Source organism: Penaeus monodon, unplaced genomic scaffold (assembly GCF_015228065.2).
Source record: "Penaeus monodon isolate SGIC_2016 unplaced genomic scaffold, NSTDA_Pmon_1 PmonScaffold_12388, whole genome shotgun sequence".
NCBI classification, from domain to species: Eukaryota; Metazoa; Arthropoda; class Malacostraca; order Decapoda; family Penaeidae; genus Penaeus; species Penaeus monodon.
In genome coordinates, this window is record NW_023641254.1 from 1 (window position 1) to 10,657 (window position 10,657).

Here is a 10,657-nt window from a genome sequence, read left to right on the forward strand (position 1 = left end):
TGAGAGACTGAAGCATGCCGGTTTGCTGAGTTTTATGCTTGAGACTGGCATGCCTTTGGCTTCATGTCTCTTATTGCTTATACACTCCTTCTGATATCTGTAACTTGATGTGAAAGAGGCGTTCTATGAGATATTCGCATTGTTCTGGGCGACTTCAGTGCGGTATCCGGCTGTGACCGAGCTGGCTATGAGATGTCTGTCGGCCCTCATGGCTCGGAGCTGATCCCATCAGCGAGAATAGCCTCCTTCTCTGGGACTTTGCTAGGTCCCAGAGAATGAGGATGCCTGGCTCCTGGTCTCAGCACTCAACCCGCATTACTGGACATGGTATAGCGATACAGGTACAATAGCCAAGGAGATCGACCACATTCTTGTTAGCACATGATGTAGAATCCTCCAGAACTGCAGAGTTTACCAGAATGCCGAGGTCTGTGGCACTGACCATAGCTGGTTGTGGCTACCCTACGGGTCCACTTCAAAACTCCCCTTCCCTCCAGTAGCCACTGTAAGGTTTTCACTTGAACAGACTAAGGCAGAGAGTGTGCCCGTGGTTCACCATGGCAGTCTCTAGACCATTCACAGACTCAACAACCTGACGGATCCAGTTGCTCTGTGGAGTTCTTCAAGCGCAAAACACACGAAGCGGCCCAGAAGTCCATTGGCGTACGCCTGAGGCAAGGCAGAAATCCATCTCCCTGGAAACATTGGAGGCCACTGAGCGTGTCGCATGGCTCGGCTGAATAGCAATCAGGTCTTGCATCGCTCCTTGATGCGTAGGGCTCAGACACTGCTGAGAAGGGACAAGGAACAGTTCATCAGTAATCTTGCTGAGGAGGTTGAAGGCCATTTCTTGGTGAACGACCTTCACCCTGCCTACCAAGCTCTGAGAAAACTGAACTCTAAGTCCTCCTCACAGATGACTGCAGTCCGATCAGTAGATGGACAGATCATCTCAGATCATGTTGGGTTAGTGAACTGTGGGCTAAGTATTTTGAGCAGTTGTACCAAGCAGACCCTCCAACATTTAGCTTGGATGCAAGCGATGTCACAATACCTGTGCCAGACCCATCCATCAGTGAGGAACCTCCTACCCTAACAGAGGTTAGGATGGCGATTTCCAAGCTGAAGAATGGGAAAACTGCAGGCATATGTGATATCCCTGCTGACTGCTAAAGCCTGGGGGTTACCTTTGGCTTGGGGTTTGCACAGTCTTGACTGCCATCTGGCAGTCTGGTACCATTCCCCCCGACCTGTTGAGAGGCGTGGTCATCCCTCTCTGGAAGGGGAATGGGGATAGTTGGGACTATAGCAACTACCGTGGCATTACACTGCTCAGCATACCAGGTAAAGTTTTCGCCCACATTCTTCTGAAATGGATCTGTGACCACCTACTGAGGCATCAGAGACAGAGCAGTCTGGATTCACTCCTGGCAAGTCCACAATAGATCGAATACTAGCACATCAAGGAATTGTGGAAAGATTCAGGACTTTGGGGCCTGTTAGGGGAAACCCGTTCAGAGAGTTTTACATCCGTTGGTAGCATAGTCCATATTTTTGGGCTGTCAGACCAAAAAGTCAACAGACGGATTGGTCTGGCAACAGGAACTCGATCAACAAGAGATGTCGGTATCTATGCAGAATGACCAAGTTACATGTCTTCAAGGCCTTGATACTGCCAGTTTTTGCTCTATGGAAGCGAAGCTGGACACTATCTAGTGCCTTGGATTCTCATCTTGATGCCTTTTGTAAAAGTCCCTTCGCCAATCATGGGATACAGTTGGTAGAACTATGTCTCCAACCGATGGTTACACCAAGAAACTGGCATGGACCTGTTACTTGCAATCCAGGATCGCAGTTCAGGCTATATAGGCACCTAGCTCATTTCCCTGTGGATGACCCTACCCATCAGAGTTGTCTCTTTGCGGAGACAACCCTGGGTGGAGGAGGTCTGTGGGACGACCCAGGAGGTCATGGTTTGGGCACTCGACGAACCTGTCGCAGGAATTAGAGTGGGGGAATTGAGCATTTAAACAAAATGTGCGCCAAAATCCAAGTACCTCCACCTACAGAGTTAGGGGCATTCCAGGGGAAGAAGGGAAAAACTCACTAGTGTTCCCTGAACTCTCCTTATTTTGGGGTTACGGGAAGGCCCTGTCGCGAATGCATTTTGGGATAGTTGGGACTATCAACCGTGGCTTCGCCAGAAATGTTTGACACTCTGAAATGGTCTCCCCTAGGCATCAGGCTTTTTTTTTTTTTTTTTTTTTTTTTTTTTTTTTTTTTTTTTTTTTTTTTTTTTTTTTTTTTTTTTTTTTTTTTTTTTTTTTTTTTTTTTTTTAGCCCTGATGGATTTTTTTTTTTTTTAAAAAAAATTTTTTTTATATTTAAATCATGGTGTTCTGCTTTATATAAAACACTATTATAGGTTGTAATGTGTACTGTTTAGACTATATCTATATAATATATTATATGAATATATTATTAAATTTATATGTGTAAAAGTTATAATATTTTATAATATCTTAATATATCAAAAAATATATATATAATATAGATTATATATATATAAATATATTATAATAATTTTATATATATATATTGAAAATTAAATTATGCATAATATAATATTCATATTTACAAATTATATAAATATATATATTTTACAATATTTTATACATACTACATACTATACTATTACACTATACAAAGACAACACACCATCATAATACATATATTAATATTATATATATATTTTATTAATATATATATTATATATATTATAAGTTAAATATACATTGAAATGTAATATATTTGTGTTTAATAATAATTTATATTATAATATAATATATAAAATAGATATATATAATATATACCATTAATATTATTTATATATATGACCAACACACACGAAAACCACAACAACTACACCCACACACAACCCAAACCACACACCCACACACATATATATATTTTAATATAATATATATTTATATATATATATATGTATATAAAAATATATATAAATTCATATATTATAATATTAATATAATATATATATATAATACATTCATAAAAATATTATTATTATATCTATATATATATATAAAATATATTTATCTATATACACCCATAAAATTTAAAAAAATAAAAAAAAAAACAAACAACACACATATATATATATATATATATATATATATATATATAATTATATATATATTATATATAACTATTCAATATATAAAAAATTATAATATACCCTATATATATATATACACCTTAATTATATATATATATATATTTATTTATATATTTTTATAATAATATTATATATTATATATATATATATTTATATAATATATAAAATATATATTGTTTATATATATTTGTGTGTGGTGTGTGTATATATATATATATTCTATTATTATATACTATATATATATATTATCTATTATTATTTTATAGTTGTTGTGTGTGTGTGTGTGTGTGCGTGTGTGTTGTGTGTGTGTGTGGTGTGTGTGTGGGGTGTGTGTGTGTGTGTGTGTGTGGTGGTGGTGGTGTGTGGTGTGTGTTGTGGGGGGTTTGTGTGTGGTGTGTGTTTTGTGTGTGTGGGGTGTGTGTGTGTTGTGGTGTTTTTATGTGTTATGTAGTTTATGTGTGTATGTATATATTATTATATATTTTATATCACTATATTATATATATATATTATATATGTATATTATTATATATATACATTATATAAATATATATATTATATATATATTATATTATATCTATATATATATAAAATATATATATATGCGTGTTTGTGTGTGTGTATTTTGTCCATCCCACAAGTAAACCCGAGCAAAGCAGCTCCGCACATCCTGCAGCGCCGCGAGCGCCGCGCCGTGTGACCTGCAGCAACATACTGACCTTTATCAATGTTGCTTATTGAAAATGCCTTTTCTCGGGACAGATCCTCCTGCTCGTGGCCGCACTAAATATGCGCCTCGTGCGCTGTTAATTTAACGCGGGATGTTGTGTGCGACTCACGCTGTTGTAATTAATGTTTTTTATTGTTTGCTGTAATTATTATTGTAATTTTGGCAGGATTTTACTCTCCTGAAGGCTTCCCCAGTTTTAAATATGCAAAAATCTCGTTCCGATGCCTCTTTAAATCCCCGTTATTTTCCCATGCAGACTTCTCTCAGCTTGTTAGCGCCTTTCAGGCCCTGAAACCCTTTGCGATTAAAAACAACTTTACTCTTTTTCCGAGCAGTTAGCAGGCCTGTCATTCTCCTGCTCTCGCCCCGACACGAACTGTCCCCGAGGAGTTCGTCGCAGCTAAAAAGAAAGCAGATATTTTTTAATGTTCATAAGCAGATGCATCGGCTCTTTTTTCCATATCTTCACTCTGCGGTGAAACTGGGGGGTACATTCATGGGCATTGGGCGCTTCGTGTTGGCAGGCATGTCTTCTCATCAAGGTGTGCGGTTTTATGGCACGAAAAGCGGGGATTTTCACTTTCAGAAAAGAATTAAAATAATCAAACTGAAACGTTTTGGCGGCGCGTCTGTTTCCCCTGCGGGCAGCGCTCGAAATCTCCGTCAGGCGATGGCAGGGCTCGGCCTCGCCCTCGACGAAAGCAGAGGGCAAGCGGGCGCGGGGGCGTGCCCCTCGGCGGCCAAAGCGCTTTCGAAGGGCGCAAAGGCGCAAAGGAGAGGGTCCGAAGCGGAAAGGGACGCGGCGGCGGGGGCGTGCGCGCGTCGGGCGGCCGTGCGTGTGGGCCCCGTTTCCGAATCCAAGATGGCGGCGCAGTAGAGGAAAATTTTACGGCTTTTTTTTGCCAAAACGAGGAAATTTTTGCGAACAATCGCGCGTCGGACGCCCTTCGCCCCCCGCCCGTCGGCGTGGAGTGTACGGCCGAGCCGCCGAGCCCCGAGAGCCGTGAGTGAAGTGAGAGCCGCGGAAAAGGGCCGATTAGAGTTGAGTGGTGCGGAGGCTCTGTTTTACATTGGATTTTGATTCGAAGTCGATCCTCCGCGGGATGTGACGGGCGGCCGCCGCCCGCACGCCCGCACGCCCCGGCGCACCGCCACGCAGGTAAGCGCACCCCTCGGCGGGGCTGCTCGCCCCACGTCCCCGGGCAGCGGGGGGCGGGGCTGCGCCGGGCAGGGGGGGCACGCAGGCCAGGCAGGGCAGGGCGGGGCCGGGGTTGCAGGCAGGGCAGGGCCAGGCCAGAGGCAGCAGGGCAGCGCTCTCAGGCGTCGAGGGCGACCTCTGAGCCCAGGCGAGGGCGGGCTTCCCCCTCGGGGCCCGGGGGGGGGCTTGGCAGGCAGGTCCTGGGACGTGTGTTTGGGGGGAGGGGCAGGGGGCCAGGGCAGGGGACCAGGGGCAGGGGAGGGAGGCCGACTGTCATGTGCCGGGGACGCCAAGAGGCACGGCTCGGGCCGGGGTTGGGCCTTTGGGCTTGAGGCGACCTTCTCGCTCGAGAGCAGGAGGACCTCAGGCTGGCTTTCATTTGTCCTTCCCTGAGCTGCTCTGGGGGAGTCCGGCCCTTGCGCCTGGTCCGGGCCGTGCGCCTGGCCGGGGCCGTGCGGGAGGGAGAGACGGGGCCTGCCAGGGTGTCGCTTGCCGACCCGGGAGAGGGAAGCGGCAAGTCCTGATGCTGTGTTTAGTCCTGCTGGTTTTGCCGGGAGGAGAGGGTTTTCCGAGGCTTCACCGGCTTCATCGTAAAGCCGGACCAGACTGCTTTGACAGTTGGCCCGCGGAGGGACCAGACGGCAGGAAAGACGCCGGATTAGGCATACAGAGTTGGGAAATTTGCAGGATAAGCTGCTCTTTTTCAGTAATTGTGGAAATAGAAAAAATGCCAAAGGGAAGTGTAGGGTTATTAATTGTTGGCCATTATTATTTTCTTTTTTATTGCCAATTTTCCCGACTGTGCCAGTTTTTGCAGTTGTAGAGCGGGATAAACCCCTGGGGGGAAGGCACAAAGGGGAAGTTACAGCGAGGCTATCTGTTTTCCCCCGTGGCAGTTGCTTTAAAAAGTACAAAAGGATTTTTTTTTATCCTTTAGAGACTGAGAAGTTTTTTTTTTTTTTTGCAGGTAGCATTTTTAGGGGAAAACCCAGCAAAAATCCCAAAATGCCCAAAAGTTTATTTGTTAGGGAATTGTCAGGTTTTTGGGGATAGAATTTTAAAAATTAATATATTCATAAAAAAATATTTAAATTCAAAGATTTATTAAGATTACCATTCTCAAATTTAAATTTTTTTTTTTTAAAAGCTTTGTTTTTAGTTACTGGGTTTTCTTTTGTGTACCACACGGTGCAGAAAAATTGCCTACTTGGGAACCTAATATGTTCCTCACTAAAAAGCACTTGACTTTCCCCTCTAAAATAGGATCCCCAAAATGACAGGGCCAATTAGCGAAAAAAAATTTTGGAAAATCCTTCCCAGAAAGGAATAGGGCTTTTAATGGAATATTGCATTTAAATTTTGCTTTTCAGGGAGGTGTTTGCCTTTCATGGTTTTCCCGAAGCAGGAAATTGAAATTGCCCTTGTTTGGAGAAATCGGCAACCAAAATTTTTAATGATGTTGAGTTTTTAAAAAGAACCCCATTTTGAAATCATTCAGTAAACAGATTTTTGGTAGTTTGTTTTGGGGAATTTACGAGAGAATTGATATCAGTGTTCTGAGTTATAGCATTATTTATTAGGATTCATAAAAGATTTCAAGGATTGTTTCTCATTTATATTAGAAAAAATTATAAAAAAAAATGAGAATCTAACACTACCTTCAAAACCCTTTGGTGCTCTGGGAAAGGCTAGCTTACTTCCACCTTTTAAATCCCAGCAAGATTGTATACACCCGTAATGGGTGTCATTAACCTTTTTCCCAAGGGAGATTTATAGAGGCCGGGGGGCCCCCTGTGGGGGCTATAGGGCCCCTAGCTCGCACCCCTCATGCCAAAAACCAGCATCCTATCCCCTTTTTTTCGTATATAGAAAGATATGTTTATTTTCAGTTTTTTGTTATTTTCTAAGTCTTTTCTTCCAAAATTCCGATAAAAGGACTGAAAGGGTATTTTTTGTTGTATAGACCATATTGATCATTTTTTGGGGCTATACCAAAAAAAATAAGCAGTGCGTGGCATCATGGAGTTTAAACATTTTTTTTTGTTGTTTTTTTGCATGGTAAAAATGGAAAATGTTAAAAAATACTTAATCACACTTTTACTGGCAGAAAAATAATTTTTGCGTAATTGTAACAAAAAAAAAACATGGCTGCCTAATACACTATGGCATGTGTGTAGTGCCCCCGGCGATGGGCCAGCCATCCTGGGATGTGCAAACATACCACCCTCACAAAGGGTTAAAAAATAAAATGGTCCCCGATTGTACATAGAAAATTGTCCGAGCCAGAGGGCCCGGATAAGGCACGCCCCTTTTTTGGGGAGATGGTTTTTGGGGGTAGTATGTTTTTTCACATTTTATTATACAAAAAAAGTTTTTGTAAACTGTCCCTACCTTCTTTTCATTTGCTCTTATTTATATACGATATATTGTGTGGTGTGCTTTTCACAGTATTTTTTTTATTATTTGTATGTATTAACATTGTGATGGATATATTTGTGGTGTGTGTGTGTTGTGTAAGTATGATCCAATAGAAATGAAAATTTTTTTTTTTTTTTTTAAAAAATAAAAATAATAATTTTAAATATATTAATTATTATATTTTATAATATAAAACACACACACACCCCCAACACACACCCACACACACACAAAACCCCCACACACACACACACACACACCCCCACACCACACACACACACACACACCCCCACAACACAAACCAACCACACACACACACACAAACAAAACCCACCCAAAACACAAAAAAAAAAAAAATTAAAAATATATATAGAAAAATATTTTTTTTTAGGGTTTTGATTTTATTTTTTTATTTTAAAGTTACTTTTACAAAAAACTTTTACACATTTATTCTTTGATATTATTTTTTTTTTTTTTATTTATTATTATTATTTTTTTTTTTTCTATTTTATGTTTCATTTTATTTATTTTTATTTAGGTTTTATTATTGTTTTTATATATAACACTTTTGTATTATCAAATTTATTTTTTTTTTAATTCATTTTTTAAATTTTTTTAATTGGTTTGAAATATTTTGTTTTTTTTTTTGGGTTTTTCTTTTACTTCTTTTTTTGTGTTGTTTTTTTGGGTTTTGGTTTTTTTGTTTTTTTTAGGATTTTTTTTATAATTTTTTTAATATTATATTTTTTTTTTATATATTTTTAGGTTATATTTTATATTTTATAAAAGGGGGGAAAAAAAAAAAATTAAAAAAAAAAAAGAAAAAAAAATTTACAGTGGGGGTGTCGTCTGTTTCTTGTAGTATTATATATATAAACATTTTTATACATGTGTGTGAAAATTTATGTAAAAATAGTTCTACATTACTTATTGAGACTTTGAGAGGTTCAAGACCAATCTACATTTTAATTTAAACAGTGTTTTAGTGAGAGTAATTTGCACGAAATTTTGATGATTTTTTTAATTTTTAGTTTCAGAAAATGTGGCCCCTGGAACATGAATTATTCTTTATCAGACGTGAGGGCGGGGGGTTTCTCCTATTTTTGTAAAAACTTGGTGAAAGGCATTTGCACTTGCAAGACATTTTCCTTCTTTGTGATTTGAAGGTTTTGGACTCACAAGTAGGTTCTGGAGAAAAATTTTTGTGGAAAATTCGGGGTTTAAACTTTTTGGTTTAGATTCACAGCGGCCGACAGCATTGTCCTAGCTTAGCTTTTTTATGCTTTAAGGGTTGTAGACATATCGGGATGGGTTAAATCTCTTTTGTGTTTTTTATTTTTTATTATTTTGTTGTTTTTTTTTTTTCTTCCCATTCTTCCCAAGAGAATTTGCTTTGGGTTGAAAACTGTTTGTTATATTTTCATGTTTTCTTGTGTGTTTAAGCAAAAGAAAGGTTATTTTCTACTAGGGTTTTGGGGCCCGGGTTTTTTTTTGGGACTTTATAAAAGGGGCAAGTTTAAACCCGAGTTGGGAAAAAATGCTGTGCTCATTTAAAAAAAAATTTTTTTAAAATTTTCGCACAAGATGGCTTTGAAATACTTGCCACAAAGGGGCAAAAAGTAGACCCCTTTTTACCTTACCTGATTTTAAAATTTCCTTTTAACTTTCAGGAAAAGCTCTTTTTTTTAAATTTTGTGAATTCGTGGGGTTATTCCTATTATAGACTTATAATTAAAGTGTTATTGCAGAACATCAAAAATAAGATAACGTGAATATTTTCAAAATCAAAAAAAGGTAAATAGGTAAACAGGCAGTACTCTTAATTTTGGTCATTTTGCTTGTACAAAAGTACCATCCATTGCAAAAACAATAACGTGGGGGGCTGTACGTACTTGCTGTGCCCATGGGTTTTGGGGGAAAAACAGTGTGTAAATATGAAAAAGGGAAAAAGTGATGATTCCTGCCATTTTATGCCCCATGAAATTTTGGCAAGTCCCGGAATTAGCCCTGATGGTGATGTTTTTTCGTTTTATTTAGGGGTTAAAATCATCACTTCAGAATGTGATCATCTTGTATACATCTGTACGGATGATTGGGCTGATGGATTCCTCTCATCTCTCCTACCATTCATATCACTAGGTGAAGCCTTTTATCAGTGTATGGAGGGGAAAGTAAAGTTTGCTCTGCACCCCCTATTAGCTAATGCAGGATGCCGGTTCCCTGTGACCCCCATTACAGAACTGCCCTCCACACCCTTTTTCCCCGAAACCAAAAATTCTTCCCAAAATTCCCATCCTTCATGGGAAGATTTTCATAGGACGGGGATGCTTCCACTGGATGGGAAAATTGTTTACGCACTGTCCACACATCAATAGATGGGGGCTTGAAACATACATGAATTTAAAGTATTTAAATGCCACCCCTGTCATTCCTGGTATTCTCGCATGGTTGTGTGTTTCTTCCCTTTTGTTCCACAGTCGTTTATAGCCATGAAAATTCAAAATCCCCCTAAGTATGTCATTGCTTTTTCAATCTGGGGGCTGTAACCGTGTACACTTTAAGGGACTTCATCTCTTAGTTGACTCCTTGTGATCAGTTTACACTCCTCCTGTGAAAAATAGAAAATCTTTTTGTTGTTTGGGGGGGGGGGGAGTCTCTAGGGATTAGATGATTTTAAAGACCCTTGTAATTTATTTTATATTATTCTGCAGTTTCCTGGGGAACCTTCATGCCCTTCCCAAAAGGAATACCAGTATCTTGTTATTTTTTTTTGGTGTCGTCTCTGTTCTTTTGAAAAATATGCCTTTTTGTTATAAAAGCCTACAAAAACAAAAAAAAAAAAAAGGCATTTTAAAAAACACCTTTTTTTTTATTTCCCTTTAAGAAGGGGGTTGGATTTAATTTAGGTTTTTTTTTTTTTTTTTTTTTTTTTTTTTTTTTTTTTTTTGCAAAAAAAAAGGGGGAAGGAAAAAAAAAAAATTTTTTTACTTTTTTTTGGTTGGTAAATTTTTGGCAACAAACCAAAAGATGTTTTTAAAGGGAAAAAGTTTTTTTGATTGGGTTTTTTTAAAAAGTGTTCCGGGGTATTTAATTTTTTTTTATTTTTTTTGCCAAA

The 10,657-nt window shown here is 38.8% G+C and overlaps 1 protein-coding gene across 1 annotated transcript; it reads right to left on the reverse strand.

Moving 5' to 3' along the window:
* Positions 1-514: 514 nt before the first annotated feature.
* LOC119569078 (basic proline-rich protein-like) lies at positions 515-9,447 on the reverse strand. Its single transcript, XM_037917402.1, has 5 exons — positions 9,435-9,447; positions 8,620-8,730; positions 4,996-5,662; positions 4,185-4,326; positions 515-592 (listed from the first exon to the last, which is right to left on the reverse strand). The coding sequence occupies exons 1-5, from the start codon at positions 9,445-9,447 to the stop codon at positions 515-517; spliced, it is 1,011 nt and encodes a 336-aa protein (XP_037773330.1).
* Between the last annotated feature and the right edge of the window lie 1,210 nt (positions 9,448-10,657).